Source organism: Dermacentor variabilis, chromosome 9 (assembly GCF_050947875.1).
Source record: "Dermacentor variabilis isolate Ectoservices chromosome 9, ASM5094787v1, whole genome shotgun sequence".
In the NCBI taxonomy this organism is placed as follows: domain Eukaryota; kingdom Metazoa; phylum Arthropoda; class Arachnida; order Ixodida; family Ixodidae; genus Dermacentor; species Dermacentor variabilis.
In genome coordinates this window covers 124,822,556-124,844,157 of record NC_134576.1, presented here as the reverse complement: position 1 = coordinate 124,844,157, position 21,602 = coordinate 124,822,556, and the positions used below count along the sequence as shown (strand labels likewise).

The following is a 21,602-nucleotide window of genomic DNA, read 5'->3' as shown; positions in this document are numbered from 1 at the left end:
ATAGAAACTGCGGCTCCGGTGTCGAAAAGTCCGTGTACGGTGACGCTATCTACGGACAGTTTAATTTCGTTCGCCGGGGCAGAATGAGGCCTTGAAATGTTCGACGTAAACGCAGTTCTTGCCTCTGGAACTGTGACTGTTAGTTTTCCTCTCGGGCTGGGCTGGGTCGGCGAACCATCGGGGAAATGGATCGGCGACGTGGGGAAGGTGACCGGCGTGCATAGAAAGGGAGGCGACTGTAAGATGAGTCTGGAGGAAGGCTAGATGGGTCCTGACGCGGAAGTCGAGCAGGCCTGTAGCTTGAGGCGCCCCCACTGTCAGGTAAACGGTGGTTGCGACGGCAGCAGAATCGTGCTACGTGGCCCGGAAAATGGCAGAAATAGCATATTGGCCGTCAGATGTACGCCACGGGTTGACGACAGGGGCTCCAGCGGCCGAGTAAGGGACGACAATCGGGTGTGAAGGTGGCGGCGGCACATGGAAGGTGCCAGTGGGCGGCCCGGTAGGCATCAGGAGCTGGAGGAGCGTAAGGCCGGGTGACAACGTCAGTGTACGTTCGCGGTCAGGCTGCAGGCTGCGGAGGAGGGGCAGATGGAAGCGCCGCGGCTACTTGCGTCTGAATGACGTGGCGAAGCGAAGGAGCCAAGGTTGTCGACGGCTTGGATGTGCTCTTCGCCAGAGAGAGTTGGCGTGCGACTTCCTGACGGATGAACTGCTTTATCTCTGGCATTTAAGCAGAGATGTCGGCAGCTTCGCGGCCAAAATCCAACGGAGACAGATAGATAGAAAGCTGTGGAAGTAGCGTGTTGAGGCACGCTACTTGCACAGCTTGTCGTACTGCTGACAAAGCTGTACAACCTCGGCAATCGTTCGTAGACCCTTCGCAACGAGTATCTGGAAGGCATGGTCATCCATGCCTTTCATGACGTGCTTGATCTTGTCAGCTTCATCCATAGATGAGTTGACGCGCTTGCATAGCGAGAGCACGTCTTCAATATAACTGGTGAAGGTCTCCTCCTGGCGTTGAGCTCGACCACGCAAGCGCTGCTCAGAGCGAAGCTGGCGAATGGCGGGACGGCCGAATACCTCTGCCAAAGTTGTCGTGAAAGCCGACCAGGTGGTAGAATCGGCTTCATGATTGCGGAACCATAGGTTTGCCACGTCAATCAAGTAAAAGATGACATTTGTGAGCTTGGCACGGCCGTCCCACTTATTATAGGCGCTTACACAGTCATGTTCGGCGAGCCAGTCTTCCACGTCGTGGTCGTCTGTGCTCTAAATGTAGCCGGATCGCGCTGCCGGATGACGCCAGAACAGATGATGGCGGTGGGCACGGAAGCAGCAGCCTGGGACGGTCCCGGTTCGTCCATTGCAATAGCTGGTGGTAGCGTTCGACTGCGGAGTTCCAGGATATCATAGAGAAACCCAGCAGCTCCACCAAATGCAACGGGGGTGTTCGCTTAGCAGAAGGATCTTAGCACTATATTGTAACGAGGAAACCAGCACTTCTCGTCGTCGTCTCCTCGTGCACCAGCACACCAGCACTATGCCCACTTCCCGATGCATTCAGTGCATTATATATATATATATTCTAAAAGCGAACGAAGGGCATGACACGAGGACAGAAGGAAGCATTGGCAGCGTTTTTTAACCAGAGCAGCGGAAGTAATTTCGTGCTCGCGCTCCCCTAGATACTGGCGATGTGAGTGCAGCACCGAGCATTCCTCTCCACTACAATGTATATTATTTCTGAAGTATTGGACATTGCCGTGCATTAACAAGCCTTCTTAAGGCTCAATTGCCATGGCACAATGGTAGGCAGAAGTTGGCACTCTTGTGTGCCGAGGCCATCAAGAGAACATCGTTGTCCAATAAAAGTGGCTGAAGCATGCTTAGGTGAGGTTTCTTTGCAGACTTATAACAATAATAGGCTACATTAACTTTTAAACAGGATGGCTCGCTTGTCCATAAGCCTTCACAATATTTGCGGTGGTAGCGCTGCAATGTAGTATAATAACTTTTTCGTAAAGGCAGATACCCGGTTGGATGGATGGATGCAGTGGATGGATGGAGTGCCTGCAAGAACTACTGGCATAAGTGTTGGGATAAAGCTTGTGAAATAAAGCCGGGCTGGGATACGAGCCTGTATTCAATAATCTGAGGGTCAATGCCTGCACTCTAACTTCTTGTGAGGAAGGGGTGAGTCTCTCCTGCTGAGATAAAAGTGCTGTGTAATTTCATTGTATGTGGTCGGTTGATCTCTATTCTCCACCACTGTGGGCTGGCAGGGTAGTGTCCATGGTCGTGGAAAGCGAGACCTCGTGCCTTGGAGGGGGCCAGCTCATTGAGGTTTGTGGGGCCTTCCATGATGGATCCCATGTCAGCGAGAAACCACATGAGAGTGTGGATGGCGATGCTTTTGCCGTTGAGGATGTGACAGGCTTCTTTACACACAGCGCCAACGCTGAAGGCACGGATGGCGGCCTTGGAGTCGCTGAATATATTAGAATGTTTGTCGTCCAGGAGGGCCAAGGCAATGGCCACTTGCTCGGCCGCATGCTATGTGCTTTGTACCGAAGCAGCGTTAAATGGTCGAACCCCTGTGGTTGATCGACACTACCGTGAAATTGTTGCTGTTGCCATACTGGGCCGCGTCAACGAAGCATCTGCCGCCAGGGAGTTTTGTTGCGCGGCATAGGAGAGCCACCGCCCTGGCCTTCCTTCTTTCTACGTTGCGCTGGGGATGCATATTGCGCAGGGCGGGGGCTATGAAGATGTTGTCTTTCTGCTCTTTCGGAAGGCCCTGGTAGGCGTCTTCGACCGCGCCCGGGCGGAGGCCCATCTCTGTTAGGAGTCGTCTGCCCGCCCTGGTGCCGGAGAGTCTTGAAAATCTGTGCGCTTTCTTGTGCTTCTGCACTTTCTTCCAAGGTATTATAAATACCCAACTGCAGGAGTCGGTCGGTGCGTGTGTAGTTGGGTAGTCCTAGTGCGCTCTTGATCCCCCTCCTTATCATGGCATTTAGCTTGTTTCGCTCAGCCCTCTTCCAGACGTGCATGGCCGCTATGTACGTAAAATGACATAACAAAAAAGCATCTCATATATATATATATATGCTCGCATTGAAGTTGAGATAGTAGAAAACCAACTTGAAGAAATATTGACAACTGATGGTATATTTTGATGTTAATGTTGTTTTTCTATGCACTTATGTAGATTGTACTAATGAATTGTAGTGAAAAAGGACCTTGAAACAAACAACTGATCGTTCTAACGCTGCCCTATGTCACTTTACTGGACATCAATTTTCTTGCGAGAAATTAGCTGGTGCATATAGTCCCTGTAAAACGTTACTTTCCTGCTGCAAACCTACCCTTTTGCAGCTGCAAACTGCTCTGATTGTAATTTACCTGCAATATAAACGCACATGCCCTCCTTCCCTTTCGTTTGCTTACACGCAAGCACACGAACAAACAAACAAGTACACAGACACATAGACATACACAGACATGCGCATACACAACGCATGCACGATCGGGAAAGCTGAACTGGTTTATGTGCTCATGCAGGAGAGGACGACCCTGCGCTTCTTAACCCGGGCATCGAAAGTCGCATCAAGCCGACGCCTTCCTTTGACAAGGTAGATGAAGATGACGATGTCCTGCCTCTGGCTTCTCCAATCCGCAAGGATTTCCGGGAAACGTGGCTTTTCGATGAACAAATCATTGGGTAGGTCCGCGGTCGGCATCAGTTTTGTTAATTTATCGCTCATTTTGTTAATCGTGACAATCTTGCAGGGTCGTGGTCATGCCTTGTCTTTTATTTCGCGAGTCGTTGGCGACGTGAGCATTTGCCCTAGCGTCTCCTTAACGAGATAATGTTTTACATCATGGTGTCAGGAGCAGGTGCTCCTGACACCCCATTATGAGGCCTTTGACACGGTCATCGTCCTTCTTTGACAGTGTATGTGAAAGATGAGCATTGGAGCATTGCAGAGGAGCGTAGCACTTTAAAACTAGAATGCCATAAGACATCCATTACACTGACATGTCATAGAGAAAGCAGGATCTTCAGGCCCTCAAGCGATTCACTATTCTCGAGATCGGGAGTGAGAACACCTAGCCTGCACTAGAGCTAACGCTTAAACTAATGCTTAAACATTCACGTAAACACTTGCAGCAGTCTTGCAACTTTTTTTCTGTTTTGTAAGTCTGTGTAAAATAGTCTGGCTTTACCTTCAGCATTAATTCGCTCCCTCTAGCGCAGCCCTGAATTCTCTCTTTCGGCTACTCTTGTACGCTCTACTCTCGGTGCAGTCCGAAGGGCGTGGCAGACATCGTGGTGAGCCTTCCTCACAGCATCACCACGTGGTCGGTGCAGGCAGTGAGCGTGTCGCCCTCTGGCGGTGTGTGCGTTCCCGAACCAAGGGAGGTGGGCGTCTTCCAGCCGGTCTTCCTGCAGGTGGCGTTGCCTTACAAAGTGGTGCGCAATGAGCAAATCGAAGTGCTCGCGACTGTCTACAACTACGGCAACGAAACAATCCGAGTGAGTTCTATGTCGTCGCCGAATTGAATTAGTGTGACTTAGCTCTTCAAAGCAGCACACGGGCTGTTGGATGTATCGTAAGCAAGTGAGGCGAGTGGGGGCTGATAGAGAGGGGGCTATCTGCAATGATTTCGACTGCCAAGGAAATTTATTGCATTTATCCCCACGAGTGCGGCCGCTGTGGCCAAGAATCGAAGTTGCATTCTCTTGTCTAGCAGCAGGAATGATTGATTGAATGAATGAATGAATGAATGAATGAATGAATGAATGAATGAATGAGTGAATGAGGGAAATTTATTCCCAATTTTGTAGGAACGGCACAACTACCCATTCATTGTGAATTGTTCGCCGTGACTGGGTATAGTTTGTCTGTTTGATTAAATTATTTAAGCAAGTGGTATGTTCAAGTAATCGGGCATGGCGGCATCGGCTACCGCTTAGGTTCCCAAAAAAGTTCAGAATAACTTTTTATCAGGTAACAGAACAATTTTTACCTAGTGCCTCACCCCAAGTAAATTTTGCCTACGAAATTGAACAAAGGAAGTTATGTTTTCCTTAATTTTATTCCATGCAGCCATCAAGTGTTAGTCACATTGTACCTAAGAGCGGTAATTTAATTGACGTACTTGAACATAAAAATATATATCATCGCACTCTGTCAGTGTCAGGACACTGGCCAAAAACTTGTGTGGCAGCAAATAAGCTTGAGAGAAAAGTGATGGTAAGGTGAACACAGGCATGCGACATTAGGACTCAGAAAGGTATCTGCGGGGTTTAGAGTCGAGAGCGTACAGCTGGTATTCTAGCAGATTAAGTTGACGAGAAGGAATCGTCTAAAGCTTGAGTCAGATAACGGGTAGTCTTGTAGAGCTACAGAATCGCTACCGAACGAAGAGAAGCGTAGTAGAGGATGACAGAGAATCACAGGTTGTCATGAGATTAGGATTTTTTTTATTTATAACATACTGCAGACCACACATTGGTCCTTTGCAGGAAGAGTACTCAAGCGTACAAGGCAAACTGGAAACAAGGCAAGCAAAAAAAGAAAATGCAAATATAGAAATATAAATACTATACAATAAACACAAATAAATATGCATAACAGAGGACATATGAGTTATCACTTCACTGGGAAGGTTTTAATACATCACCGGTCGGGAGTTCCACTCGAACACTGTTCTGGGGAAGAAAGAAAATTTGTATATATTTGTGCTGGCGAAATGAGGCGTTAATGCATATGTGCGATCATGACGTGTACGCCTTGTGGAGAAAGGCGTAACGTATACCGAAGGTTCTAAGGATAATTCACGATTAATTACTTGCTGTAGGAAGTTCAAGCGAAGCACCTGCCTCCGTGTTTTGAGGAAGGGAATGTCGTTTGCCACCATTGAATGTGTAAGGGAATCGGTGTGCTTAAACTTAGAATAAATAAAACGAACAGCAATTTTTTAAATTCTCTCCATGATTTTGATGTTATGTATAGTGTATGGCAGGCATGCGATAGAATTGTCTGAACAGAGACAGCGCTGCCTCGGGATCGCTTGGAAAGAACCAAGGGCCGGATTCTGAAATGCTCCTAACCTGAGACAATTTCCCTACTTTCCGCAAGGAGTCCTCCATGCTACCTAAACGTTAGGCGCCCTCGGAAGGCCACTGCGAATTCTAAAAGCTTCCTTTCGCCTTCCCTGCGGAAGGAGCACTCACCAAAGGAAGTGTAACGTTAGAGGCTTCTGGTTTCGGGATTACTCACAAAACATGCAAAATATTTGTAGTGAATTGTCAAGGTAAAGAGCCAGGACTGTTAAAATTGCATTTGTACTTCTATACCGGGGCATAAGTTTCATTTCTTTGGTTATTAACGTAAAAATAGTTCAAATATGATGCATATTTCAGGAAAGCAAACTCAGTCTAGCAACTATGGCAGCATCTGAGTTTGGTTGGTTGGGTGTCGCTTTTTTTTTCTGCGTGTGCTTTGTTTTGCGTGTGTGTGTATTTGTCATGCCGGGCAAAGCTTATTTCACGAAGGAAGAAAATGACTTGTTCACGGAACTTCTACACAGGTACAGCAATGTGATTGAAAGCCAGAAAACAGATGCTGTTTCGCTGAACGTGAAGGCGAAAGCGTGGGAACTGCTGTGTCCAAAATATAACAGCTTGCTGCATGTGCGCCGACGCGAAGTGAAACAACTAAAAAAAACTGTGAGACAACCTGAAACAAAAGCCAAATCGTCTTTGGACAAATATGGCAAGGCCGTCATTCTCACCACGCGCTTTTCACAAAATCACAGTAAAAAGATATGGCACAAAACGTGGTCCGCTGAACCAAACTGGGCGTCAATACACGGTGGCCAGCTACCGTGGCCTTGACTGCGCACAGCACCTATCCTAGCCGAGCGTGCCGCGTGCAAAGTCGTGTGGAGAAGCATGCGTCCAGGTAGAGGAGCACGGTTAGGAAGCATGAAGGTAGCATGCCGGCTCCCTGAGCGCGGGGAAGCACCAAGGAGGCTCTTAGTGCCCCTTAGTAAGGTACGTTCCAGAATCGACACCAAGTCGCCTTACAGCGTGTGAGACATCTTTAGTAAGGAAAGGAGTGTTTCAGAATCGGCCTAAAATGTGTTGATGGTGATAATTATGACGATGACTCAGCAAGTTAGTGTCTGGGCGCTTGCCCTCGCTGCTTGGTACCTTCTCTTCAGATGTCCTGCTTTTAAGGGCTCAGCTCTTAGGCACCCGTTTCTTGTGCCGAGTGTCTGTGTAACCAAGCAAATGAGCTCTGCGAAGAATGAAAGGGCGAATGCAGAGCACAGCGGGGGAAGACACAAGGAGGAAAGCGGAGAAGGAGAATACGATAAGAGCGTGAGAAAAAAAAAGCGTAGTGCGGCGACTATGGCTTTGAGATGGCGCCAGAGTAGCGCGCATCTTCTGCAGCAGCTGCTGTGAATCGCGCCCAGTGCGTCACCCGCGCGCTGGCTCTCGCGATTTCCCGATTAGCGAGGCAGTCGCGCCACACTTCGTTCCGTTTGCAACGTGTCGAACGAGGCAGATTGTCCACGCTGGCCAATGTATCGCAGATAGAAAACACGTGTAGAGCTGCGCTTAAATTTCGCGTTAGGGAGTATCGTAATAGTCAATGAATTTTTCGCTACAGTACACTTATAATTAAAAGAAAAATGTTGGCACCAGCAGGTGGTGCCGGGTGCTGCTATGCTTTTGTGATCTGATAAAGCATGTAATATGCCCCGAAAAGTATTTCAGACTAGCTTCTTATAGTCATAGAACTGCAATGGGACTCATGATCAAGGTTGCAGTGGTAAATTTAATGAATAAGGCAGCACCAGTATTAAAAGATAATTACCGTGAAAACACTTGATCAGATACAAATATATCTCTGCCAAATACGTGAACACAAAACAAGGAAAAGTACAGAACACACAAGGGTACACATATCGAGATTATGTATTAAGAAGAAATGCCTTGAGAAACCATTTGAGGAGAAACAGCGATATTAACGACATTATATGCCTTGGTAGGTAACTATAAAGAAGAAGGGATTACACTAAATCGCAGAGTTTTGATGCCATGATACTTAAGCCAAGTTTATCAAAAGTTGCACATTATCGCAAACGTAAGAGCGTAACCATTAGTCTGATAAATGCTGCAAGCACAAAATATCTGATTACAGAATCAAAACAAGAAAACTGTTTGCAGGAAGATGGAGATTTGAAGTGATTAAAAGTGATCGAACAAGAAATGTTACTGGCGCCAACATATCGACAAGGGCAAGTACACTTCACCTTCACTAAGATGAGATGAGACCTGTTGCCGAAACATTCCTTCCAACCACAATCCTCGTTCGACCGCTGTTAATCGCAATAGACAGATATAGCTTGAAATGTCCCAATGTACATACAGGCAGCTTCACAGGAGCCATGAACTGATACATATCACTGCCCTAGAACAAAATTCGTAGATATGTTGATCTAAAGTGCCGATAGGAATTTACTGCAAACCCAAGGTTCCAACCGGCTATGTCTTCAGGGGTCGTATGGTGAGAGCTGTAGGGGTGCTCATATGTGTTCCTATTAGCTGGTCTCAACTGTGTGGATCTCTGCCAATTGTTTACCTTGGATACGCATGTACACCTTTGCAATATTTTAACAATATTGTGCGAGCTTCGACTGCACGGGGGGTAGTGGCCTTCTAGCAGTGAGGGGCATTCCTGAAATGAACAGCCCAGCAGGACACATTCGAAGTAGGATTCTCCTTGCACGACCGCACATAAAGTTACCAATCCCACCATCCCTCGTTGCTACAAGGCCACTGACACGCCGTGCGGTCGACGCTCGCGTGATACTGTTAAACAATTGCAAGGGTGTACACACAATTGCTTGCATACAATGCAATTTTCACTGATCAAAGACACGCATGCACTTATTTTTCATCGACAGGGCAATGTTTACGTGTACGGTGTGGAAGGAATATGTGCGGGTGCTCAGGAAGGCGAACGATCCGAAAGGCGAACCATGTCAGTTGATGCCAACTCTGCGGCGAGCATCGCCTTTCCCGTGGTACCACTCAGAGAAGGTATCTTCATCATCAAGGTCCACGTGCACTGTCCTCAGGGCGAAGACGTCGTCGAGAAAGAACTCAACGTAGTGGTAAGCGCTGCGATTTCAAAATGATGTGGAGCTGGAATTCTACCCCAGTGCCCCATCACATCCATTCATCCAGGATGGCATTAATGGGCCACATGTCCGAAGCGCTCTAAGCAAATTTTCTGCCCCTTGGGACAAATCTTGTCCCCAAACAGTAATCGTCACCTATATTTCATATGCCTTTCTTCAAAGAACCGCTCACCATGCCCCATTGCAAAATTCAATATTTGAGATGGAAGTTCTTACACGCCGTCTAGGGCAGTTTTAACGAAATAGTTTTTCAAATCTGCTCATTATTGGAGGAAGTAAAAGAAATGGAATCACCCTATCGCCATACCACCAGGAGGCAAGTACGCGAATGAGTGCGAAGCATGCGGTGCTAAAAATCATACAAGACAACGTGAAAACAATATTATTTCGTTTGGTAAAATGAGTCGTCATTGGCAAGATGTCGCAGTGCTTTTGCATTCATCCACGTAGGCATGCCTTAGTGCCCTTGACTATCTTTCATAGAAGCATTTGTGGGTGCAATCCTGACTCTCTGACTGGGACGGATCTCCCTCGAGAGCGATGGCGCACGACGTTTCGCTCAAAATCCCTGTTACCCGCCATACTTTCAGGTCAGAAACGGAATTTTTATGACGCGGGTATTGCAGTGGGAATACTTATGATGCGGGATCGACTCCGCCCACCGCTGGAGAGATTCAAATGATTTATTTTTGTAATTGAAGAGTGGCGCATACGTGTGAAGCACTCCCAGTGACTGAAGTTGGCTTCAGTGAGGTTTATTGAAGAGCGGCGCATACCAAGTTCCATGTAGCTAGTGAGACGGCGTAAAAGATGTTCAATGAAGAGTGAAACATACCCACTTACACATACCGAGTGTCCCGAGCTGACGTGAAACAGGTTTATTGATGTAGTGTGGCACATACTTGGTTTTCACATACCCAGGGATGGATCTAAGTTGGCGTGAAAAGGTTCATTGAAAAGTGGCACATGAGTCCTGGCACATACCCAGCAACACAGGTTGGCGGGAAGGGGTTTAATAGACTGATGACACATATGCAACGTCACATACCCGTGACCCAAGTTGCCTCCACGACTGGTTTCGAGCCCGGTTCCCTCGTTACTCAAGCCTGATGCTGTAGCCACTAGCTCATGGACTACCCAGTGCTTCAAGTTGGCAGAGCAACGGTTAAAGACATCAGCAGACCAACCTCCTCGGAAACTGAGGGAAGTACCCTAATAATGCTAATCGCATTAAACCGTAGCGCAGACCCCCGAGCACTGTTTTACTCAGAAATGGAGTAAAAGTTGGGGATGATGTATGCATTGTCGCGCCACCTCACTCGTGGTGGTTGATTTGAAATGCACTAGAGGAATGCCACCTCTTCTGTCGTGGTCTTCTTTGGAACTAGATCTTTGATTGGCACGAAGGAAGCGCTGTGAGGTTTTAGGAATTGTATATTACTAGTACACGTACGTTGGCGTAATACCTGCCCGTAATGTTACTTTAGGAATGAACAGAGACCAAGGAAGATAGCATTTGCGTAATGGTACACCAAGTTTGGCGATCATTTTTTAAACCCTCTGGAACCTTCCAGAACATTACAAACTCATTTGTTTACAACGAACAAAAATTAATATCCATTGTCAACATACATTTTCGTTACGAGTATTCAGTATGAAGATTGAAAATATCACAATCAAAAATATGGTGTTATATATGAATTCATTAAAGCTAACCATCTGAAACTCTAGTGCCTTCAACTACTTTAGAGATGCCTTGTGAGGCTGTAGTAGGTGACATAGCTGAACGAAAAGAAAAACTTAAAGATAAGCTGCATTCAGCTTTCTGAACGAATAAATTTCAAGTTCTGCGTACTACCAACGATTCGCAATGTGGTTGAACAGTAGCAGCTCCACTTTTTAATGTACTGTCAGTACGAAACTTTACAAACCAAACAGGACCTCTGAGATCGAGTGATAGACTTGCGGGCAAGCTGTTCTTCGAGGACATGGGTCAAAGCGCTGGTGGTAGTGTGGTTATCCGAAAGCCTGTGCCACAGCGCAGCTGTGGTCGGTGATGCTGTGCTTAACAGAATCTTATCTGTTTCAACAGCCCGAAGGAGTGCCAGTTGAGACGGTCTTCTCCGTTCCAATCGACCCGGCCAATGCCCGCAAAAGGACAGTGCCGGGGGCGTCGGAGGAGACGTACTATGGTGAGTGAGATTTAGTAGCAGCTTGCAAGAAGGTAGTGTTAATTCGACTGGTTCCTACCGTGCTCAGACTCAGTTTGCAGTGATGGAGAGCCCTCTTGAAATTGGACAAAATTGGAGCCAGGGAAATCCTGGCCCAGGCCGTAGGTGCCAGCTGCTCCTGGAGCATTCAGACACGTGATGAGTTTCTTCGGGATCTTGGTCGTGGTCTCTCAGGTTTCGTGGGAGCCTTTCTTAGTGCTCTGAACTGGAGTGCAGCCTTCTGAATGAACCTGCCGAATGTGTTAGCGGTGCTCTATTTGTCTCATGCCACTCTGCTTAATTCCTTGTACCAATACTTGAAGTTCTATGTGAGTAGAAAGCCTAGAAAGCTAGCGCGCTTACTAGCGGTCCCATTTCCAAGCACTAGACAGATTGACCTATCAGGTAATGGTGAAAGGCTCGCTTTGGCGACGTAATTATGTACAAACCATCCTGCTCCATTCCCTCATGGTCTGCCAGTGATATGGGCGTCGTCCAAATTGTAATATATCATCTGCGCAGATTCAAAACCTCAGGTCGTTAACCTCAGCGAGGCGGTGTGGCAGACTGGCCATGGCGGGGTTGAAGAAAACGGCCGCACTGCTGGCTTTTCTTGCAGCATATTCAGGTGGTCGTTTCAAAGCGCTCTAGCGGCTCTAGAAAAATGTCTACTAAAGGGCAGCACAGCATTAATTCTAGCTTCAGCTTGCGTCGCTCATGATAAGGCGGCAATATCATCACCTTAATTCCTGGTTATTTTCGTAATACACTTTTAAAGCAGCTTTATTTTTTTCAACACCTTCATAGCACGGCAAGGAATATTCTCGAATGACTTCTCGAATATGCCCCTCGTGCTAGCTCATCGTCGACGCTGGCGTCGAGACTCGCATTCTTGCCGATCCCCCGGCCTTACGGCCGTCTCGGAGCTTCAGTATAGGCTAAGTTACTGCATGTTCTTTGATTGACATTTGATACCGATCACGCCTATGAATGGTGCTGTTTTATTCACTGTGGCTGCATGAGAACCGATGCGAAAGACTTCGTGTGTGGAAAAATTAAAATAAATTCGCTGTTTTAACCTCACTTATTAAGCTGCACCACAATCAGGCTGGTTGGCGTTTCAGCCCTGTGATGGTGGCGCAGGTGGCCTTGAGGGGAAGGCTTTTGTGGAGGGCCGCGGTTTAATTTTGACCGCCTCCAGTTTTGCAATGAGCACACGCAAAGGACGGCCCACTAGTGGTTTTCCCATTCTGCCATCGTCAGAACCTGACTGTTGCACTCGCAAACTGAAGCGGTCAGAAATTGACCACCTCGTGCTTCTTAAAGGAGTACTAAAGAAAAATGGGTCAAGCTGGTTCAAATTCAAATTCAAATTTTATTTTGCCACCATGGTACAGATGATGGCGGGGACCCGTAGTAAAAGCTGCCGTTGGACAGCTTGACAAGGCCACGGGCCCCCACTTTGACAGCAATACAGTGGTTGTTTTTCTTTCCCTTTTTTTTTCCCTTTTTCTTTCTCCTTTTTTTCACACACACGAAAAAGAAAAGAAAATACAGGAAATACAGATAACAAAGGAAAAAAAAAAAAAAATACATATAGCAGAGTTGTTATCCGGTTACAGTAGTCAGCATAAAATCAACAGCATTGTCCTGGCTGGAAAGAAAACTTACAATGATGGTGAAAGAAAGAAGAATTGGGTAGACAAATCACAGAAAAAAAAAAAAAAAAAAAAAGGTTAGGTGTAGTGTAAAAAATACTCGAACAGTTTGTGGCGTGTTGTGTTTTGGAGATCAATATCGTTTTGTGCGAGTTTGTTAAGAAGTCGTGGTAGTTTATTTTCTAATGTTTGATTACCATAGAAAGTTCTGTATGTTTTTACGTTCCATTGTGCTATGTTTCTTGTGCTGTACATTGCATCTCGTTTTTCTAAACCAGCTAATTTTGATAGAAAAGATATGTTCTTCAACACCTCGTTTTTCACACACTTGCTCAGACGATAGTCATAAAGTTTAGTAATTGGTAGTAAGTTATACTTTAAGAAAAGTGCGGCCGTATGGTAGGTATGCGGAACATTTTCAACAATTCTTAGAAATTTTTTCTGTAACAAGTGTAGTTTCTGAAGATTGCCTGCTGTTGTTGCACCCCAGGTTAAATGGCAATAGCTGAAATGCGATTGTATCAATGAATTATATAGCATTAGCATTACATTTCGCGGTAGTATCTCACGGTTCTTGTAAAGAAGACCAATAATACGTGAACATTTATTTGTTACAAAGCTAACATGATCATCCCATGACATTCTTTCATTAAATAATATACCTAATGTTTTAAATGAAGGCACAACTTCTAAGGGTACGGACTGAAGGAATATATTCTTAGTGAGACGGACCTTCTTGTTTCTACCTCTGAAAACAACGACTTTAGTCTTTGCTGTGTTAATTCGCAACGCATTTCTGCTACTCCAGTTTTCTATTTGCCTCAGTGCATTGTTTGCAGTATCTGTGAGTTCGGCTGCATTATCTCCGGCAAGAAAAATACTGGTGTCGTCAGCATAGATGATAAATTTAACGAATGGAGTTGCATGTACAATGTCATTGATGTAAAGATTAAACAGAAATGGACCCAAAATGCTACCTTGTGGAACGCCACAGCCTACAGATTGCATATCTGAGAGGAGACCATTTATTGCTACTGCCTGTTTGCGATCCATGAGGTATGACTGCACAAGCGATAGTGCATGGCCGCGGAAGCCACAACGCTCAAGTTTACGAAGAAGTATTGTATGGTTTAATAAGTCGAATGCCTTCGAAAAATCAAGAAAAATACCAATGACTATCCTATTATGTTCGAGTTCGTTCAATATATATTCTCGTTGATCTAATAGTGCAAGTTCAGTAGAGCGGTGCTTACGGAAGCCATACTGAGCTGCTGTTATAATTTTGTGTTTTTCTTCAAACTGCAAAAAGTTTCTAAGTATTACTTTTTCTAGTAGCTTAGAAAACACGGGTAAGATAGATATTGGCCTGTAATTCCCGAGCTGGTTTTTATCACCCTTTTTAAAGATAACTGTTACACGTGCAATCTGCATTTTACGAGGAAATACAGCGGTACTGACACAAAGGTTTAAGATATGCGTGATGTATGGTAAAATAAGGTCAAAAATATACCGTATAGGCTTTATCTGGAGGCCATCAATATCAATGGATGTGCTATTGTTTAGTTCGTGGAAGGCTGTCATTACATCTGCTTCTTCAACCGGTTTGAGAAATATAGTGTCGCTTATATGAACGACATCACTGAGATTGTTATGTGGGACTTGATTTCTAGAAGCGCAAATAAAGTGCGTATTAAACGTATCTGCTAATTCTTTTCCAGTTATACTTACACCATCGATATTTAGCATATTTAATTCACCTGATTTGCTGTTTCTCCCCAAAATTGCGTTTAGCCGCTTCCACATAATGTCGACACGACCACAAGTTGACGTGAATTGATTTGTGTAATAGGCGTTTCTGGCTTTCTTGAGCTCAGTATTCAAGCGGTTTCGATATTTTTTAAACGCTGTCAGATCACATTCAGCTCTCGATTTAATAAACTTATGATATAGGATGTTCTTTGTGTTTATCTTTGCCACCAACTCCGGTGTGACCCATGGTTTGCGACTGTGACGCCTTTGTTTTTTTGTTAATATTGGGAAACAGGCCTCGTAAATCGGCTTCAGAATACCTAAGAATGCCTCGTAAGCATTATTGGCGTCATTTTCTAAAAGGACAGGCCTCCAGTTGTTCTTTTCTACCGAGTTTCTAAATGTCGACAGTGTTTTTTCAGATATAAGTTGGAAAGAATATGTTGAACTACGTTTCTTTTTAGACATGTTTTTAACACACATAAATATTGGCAAGTGATCGCTGATGTCAGAAATTATTACTCCAGATGTGATCATACTAGGGTCATGGTTAGTGATAAACAAATCGATCAGCGATGAAGACGTGATCGTAACACGCGTTGGCATTTTGATTGCATTCAGAAGTCCATGTGTTCTAAGCAATAAATCTAAACTCATTTGGGATGCATCAACCGATAACATATTAATGTTTAGGTCACCACCAAGGACAATGTTTAAATGCTGACTGGTTGCAAATGAAATCAGGCTTTCAAGAAAATTCAAGAATATGGCTACGCAACCCTTTGGTGGACGATAGCACACTACAAAAATAGTGTTGTTCAAACACATTGTTAAGATTTCATATTCTTTCACAGAAACTGTGAATCGCTCTAATATTTCAGGCCGCCACTTCTTCTTAAATGATATGGATACGCCACCACCAATACCAGCGTAACGATTCAGAAAAAATGTCTCATAACCAGGAATTCGAAAGACATCATAATCACTTGTAGACCAAGTTTCGCTGATCATGATAGCGTCAATGGGAACATTTAGTTGTTGAAAGAAAGTGTCGAAATATGCTTCTTTACGTCTGACAGATCGAGCATTGATATGAAGACATTTGAATGACGTCTGGAAAACCGGGCCAAGGTAATCTTTGAAGTTCTCTGGGAGTAGATAATTCTTTTCTGTTACAGTCTGCATTTTTGGCAGGAAACAAAAATAAAAAATCAATTCTCCCTTCTTATTGCAGCTTGCCAAGGTCGCAAGAGTGCTGCACTAGCATTGCTGACGCGCCATCAGTCTTTCTTATCAGAATCTTGCCGTTGCTGTGCCAGACATACTTGTACTGATTTGTTTTTGCCCATTCTTTCACTTCCCTCAGCAGTTCTCGATTTCGCCTGGTCAGGTTTTCCAACATGTGAACATTGGCATCCGCAGTGGTCAACTCCCGCCTGCTAGCCCACCATTTGTCCCTCATGCTCTGTCTCGCGAAACGGCAGATGATGCCAGGCACTTTGTCACGCTTTGCCGGCAATCGATGAATTGCCGTGATGTCGTGTTCTGATAGCTGGGGCAATCCACTTTCACCGGCCAAAGCATTAAGTTTGGACAAAAGATTTTCGCCTTCCGTTTGTGGTACACCATGAATTTCTAAGTTCAGTTTCCGGTTGCGCCACTCGAGGTCATCGAGTTGGACACTGAGCGATTCAAGCTGCTCTTTGTTCATTTCTGTTTTTGCGAGCCTAGTCTGGATTGCTTTAATATCTCGCTCATTTTGTTCTGTGCGCGTCAACAGGTCTGTCATCTGTTCGGACATAAACTGCACCGATTGCTCAATTCCATCGACAGTTTCTTTCAGTGGCAACAAAACATCAAGTTTTCGGTTAATCTCCTGAAGTACGACCAACATATCTTCTACGGTCAACGGTGCTTTTTCTTTCTCATCCTGGTTAACATGTGAGGTTGGTAGCCTACATTTCGGGCATTTCCATTTCTGGTAGGTTGATTTCTTAGATTTTATTGTTGCCTCCGACACTCCTGCGCAGCTTCCTACATGGTACGAAAGCTTACAAGTCATGCAAGATATACTCTCTTTGGGATCCAAGATTTCTTGTTCACACTCAACACACTCCATACTGACATAAACAAGGTTCGCTCCTTTGGCAGCAGCAGTGGCAGCAACACAATAACACCCCCCTTAAAAAAGCCACTAACCTGTAACAGTATGCAGGAGCATTTAGGCAAACGCTCTTCCGAACACTGCTGCTGCCAAAGTGCCGTCTTGGATGCGATGCCGTAGCTTTATAGCAGATGCGTCGATGCAAGCGCCACGCCAGGTGATGCCAGCCGGTGACGTCCGTCCTTGATAACTCTTAGTTGATAACCGGAGTCGAAATGCAGCCTCAGAAAACGTGCGCTTCTCGGCTTATAGTGGTGTCGTCCTAGGATCCAGGGTTATCTGTAACAGTATGCAGGAGCATTTAGGCAAACGCTCTTCCGAACACTGCTGCTGCCAAAGTGCCGTCTTGGATGCGATGCCGTAGCTTTATAGCAGATGCGTCGATGCAAGCGCCACGCCAGGTGATGCCAGCCGGTGACGTCCGTCCTTGATAACTCTTAGTTGATAACCGGAGTCGAAATGCAGCCTCAGAAAACGTGCGCTTCTCGGCTTATAGTGGTGTCGTCCTAGGATCCAGAATTATCTGTAACAGTATGCAGGAGCATTTAGGCAAACGCTCTTCCGAACACTGCTGCTGCCAAAAGTTGAAAAGTTAAGCTTCTGTGGTAGCGAATTTCGTCATTCAATTGTAGTGAAAACAGTTTTTTGTGAGCGAGGAAATGAAAAACTGAAAGAAATCGGAGTGGAACACTCCCATATTTGGACATACGCTCTCTCTCTGTCTCTTGTGATGTAAGCACTGGCTGATTCACAAAGAGTGGCCAAGAGATAGGTCACGTACAGATCAGGCCAACTTTGGCTCAGGCCAACGGCCAAGATCAAGATCAGGCCAAGATCAGGCCAACAGGCGATTCAAACTTTGGAGTGGCACATGTGCCTTGGGTTTGAATTTCCTACACAACAAAATCATATGTTGGCAACCTGAAAGCGATGCGAGACTTCTAGATGAATAATCTATCGATCTAACTCGGCCTGATATATTTCTGTAGTCTCCTTTGACAGGGTGCAATTGATTCACCATCCTGCAGCTGCGTCTATGTCCTTCTAGCGAGGAAGCTTATTGGCGTTTTTGAGATTCTTAAGATGCCACCTGAGTCATCTCAGAGTTTTCCCGCCATGCAACCTTTAGGCTTGCCCTCAACGTCAAGTAGATATTTCTAGGGATAATAGAAGCAGTAGCTTCATAACGTCTGTTCACAGTCATTGAGTGAAAAAAATGAAATAGTATCTAGAGGCCGGCGCCGTTTTTCTAAACAAACATGCAGAGACAGATCTACAGCTGCATCCTTGGAAAAAGTTATGCATTGTTCATAAAAAGCTTGTATAGGAATGATCATCAACATCATCGCTACCATCAGCATAAGACAGGTAAAATGCACAACTATAACCACTACCGGTATTTCCATATCGTGCTCAATGTGAATTAATGGTTGGGTTTCAAGTAGTAGCTTGTAGCCTTGTGCTACATTTCGGCTGGATGTCAATTTTACCCTTTCGTCTAATTTCCTCCACTGTGCAGGCTTCCATAGAAGTGATTCGCCATTTCCAATACTAGATTTAACAGGCCATGACCTCCTGCTTCATCTATTCTACAGATTTCATAGATTCGGAAACCAACCAGCAAACCATCTCCGTTGATGTTGTTTCGCCTCCGGACGCTGTGCCAGGCACAATGCGCTGTTCGCTTTCCCTGATGGGTAAGTGGCTTCGTTGTATTGTCTTGTTTTACCCAAACAAGACTGATGACAGTAGAAGTTGCTACCTATGTGGGGTACAGATTGCAAGGGGTGCTCAATAAAGACTGAGACCGATGCTTTCAAATCTTTTTTTAATGGACATTATTTATTGCCGCCTGTATCCCTTTTTGTAGTCTCTGCAGTAACTGAAATGCACTCATCTGTCTGTTCCCACCAAGTCTGGATAACATGATGGAAGCCACCTTTTTAGCCCTTTTTAAACATTTCCTCCAATGCACTATAACTACGCCTTTTTCCATGTCAAAGCAATGCCTTCTTCAACCCCCAGGTACGTAAAGAAGTCGGGAATGCTCGATCTGGGACTGTAGAAAACGCATCAGGGGACCATTGTAATGCTTTGGAGAACGGTAAAAATGCAAGTTGATTTGTCATGTAGTTGGACATGGAACGTGACGTAATTCGTGGACGTTGGAGACGATTTTTAATATGGTGGCAAAAAGATTGCTTTGCTCACGTTATGTAAGCTCGATAGAAATGACGGGACGCGTGCATTTTACTTGCTGGAGAGCATATAGAAATGAATAAATCTGCCGTTGAATAATTTTCAGAAATAAAGATTTCGGAGCGTCAACCTGAGTGTTTATTGGACAACTCCCTTGTAAAAATATGTATTTTCGATATTGGTCTCTTCGTGTGATGTCTCGTTGACACAGGTGCCAACGCAAGCTTGGGCTGGAACCCTTGACCTTTCTTGAACAGCTCATTCAGACGCGCTTTTCGTTTCCAGAAGTCCATGTTGTTTATTTTTGTTTAACAACAAACAAAAGGCCCTGCAGTGGCCTAACTTTCGAAGGAGTGTTTAAAATAAGAATGACTGCAGGCTATACTGAAAACAAATTTGTTTCGCTATATTTCAATGCAGATACGGTTGGCACACACGTTTAAGTAAACTCGCGTAGCTTCGCATATAATCCATGTTGTGGAGAGCATGCAAAATGACAGCCAGTGGTTGTAAGAAATCATTGTGAGGAATTCTCATATGGGTAACATGCATCAAATATTTGTATTAGTTTTTGACTCAGGTATGTATTGAAACGCACATTACTCTGCAACACACGCACATACACACACATGCGCCTTTTGAACTCATCAATACTTCTTTCTAGGCTAGTTATAGTCTATACACATCCGCGCAGTAAGAAAAAGAACACTCATGGAAGAAAACAGAACTGGCATTATTTGTTGTTATTAGGATAGCAATTATGTGGACATTCAAGGCGCATTTCTGACGTAGGCGTCGTTGTACCCGTGATGTTCTGTGTAAAGTTTAAGGGTGATAACGTCGCTGCGCGCTGCATGCTGTTGAATGAAAGTGTGCGAAGGTGAGCTGACAATGGCGGCTCAGTCTCCCGTGCACAAGGAAGGAAAGCAGGGAAGGAGCGTGCCGTTTTCCGTCGGCACAAATCACAAATCAAATCGCAAATCAAAACGGCACAAATCGTGCCGTTTTCCGTCGGGAGGAGGAGGGAAGGGGGTGGGGGCTTTCTATTGCGGTGGCTACTGCGTACGGCGAGGCCGTGCCGCCCATATCTTGAAAAATTGGAGGACGCTTAAGCTTCACCTTCAAGAGTGGAACGCGATAGCGTTATCGCACCCCGTTCGCACTGCCTACTCAAACGCGCTACGCCAGCCAAACGTCGCGATCGGCACAGATAGCAGGGCCCCGACGCGCCATGAAGGCGGACGCGATCATGGGGCGAGTGGCGCGCCACGTGTCGGGGCAGCGCCGTACATTGCGAGGAGGTCTTCTGTGTTTGCCGCAAGATGGCTCTGCATGTGCGCATAGTGCAGAAGAAATGCAGCGGAAACGTACTTCGCTACTCGTGAAACTGCGACTTCTGTAAGTTACATGGTCATAATTACCGATATACACCGCAGTGTAACTTTCTACGGCACGTTTCTAAGGCAACACCGCATTCACTAGAGGCGATTTTGTGTCGTTTTAAAGGAGCAAACTTGTGGCTGAGTGGTAGCGTCTCCGTCTCACACTCCGGAGACCCTGGTTCGATTGCCATCAGCCCACCTTGCAAGATGTTTTTTATTTATGAAGTGCCTTCTGGGATTTATCGCTCACGGCCAACGCCACCGACGTCGACGACACTGGCTTTTCTGCGACACGAGCGCCTTAACGCTGTTGCGTTAAAACGGTCTGCGATGAATACAGAGTCTAGAGGCGCTGAGGGCTCATAGCTTTGTGTGTAGTTCGCGTTGAAGCGAGAGGCAGCAAGAAGGTAAATTCAGTCGCTGCTGCAGCCGCGCCTTCTCACTCCAGCGTTTGTTTGGCAGCGAGTGTGCACGATCATCGAGTGAGACGTGTTCTTGTGCGCTTGTGTGCGAGTGGTACCAGGCTTGTTACTTTAGTTAGTAAGCGAATGCTTACTCATATACACAGCCGATAAAGCTACTGTCCTTACTTCGTACAGACCGTTTTTTCACGGGCACCACCATATTGCTACGCAGTGGCGCCATCTATGGGCAATCGGCATGCTTGCTTGCGCGACCGCTCCGTTTTGCATGGCAAGTATATGCTCGGTGGCAGTTTCTGGCATTTGTTTGCGCGCTCGTGTGGTCTATTTAGGATGACGCGGCGTTTTCTACGTGGTGGAAAACGGTTCTGTGAGACGTACTGAAGTGGTTTAAGTCGGTATGGCTGGACTTTCTGCTGGCATTGAGGCGAACGGAGCACTCAGCGCAATGTGTGCTCGCATGTTTGAGCCTACAATCAGCCTACAATCGGAAATCAATTGTGTATTTCTGAAAGTTCCATTCAATAATGTGACTTTATTGCAGTATTATCCTCTAGTTCTAAGCTGCGGTTTAGGAGCAATGGAACATA

General features: G+C 45.6%; 1 protein-coding gene across 2 annotated transcripts in view; it reads left to right on the top strand.

Annotated features, from left to right (window-relative positions):
• The window catches only part of LOC142557414 (complement C3-like), a 142,776-nt gene that overhangs the window by 71,193 nt on the left and 49,981 nt on the right, over positions 1-21,602 (top strand). For both annotated transcript variants that reach the window (XR_012822768.1, XM_075669237.1), the window contains exons 18-22: positions 3,568-3,727; positions 4,315-4,543; positions 8,992-9,201; positions 11,321-11,420; positions 18,605-18,706. Coding sequence is in view for 1 of the 2 variants with exons in the window: in XM_075669237.1 (XP_075525352.1) it covers positions 3,568-3,727; positions 4,315-4,543; positions 8,992-9,201; positions 11,321-11,420; positions 18,605-18,706 (801 nt within the window). In the remaining variant the exon portion in view is untranslated. The remainder of the gene's footprint in view (positions 1-3,567; positions 3,728-4,314; positions 4,544-8,991; positions 9,202-11,320; positions 11,421-18,604; positions 18,707-21,602) is intronic.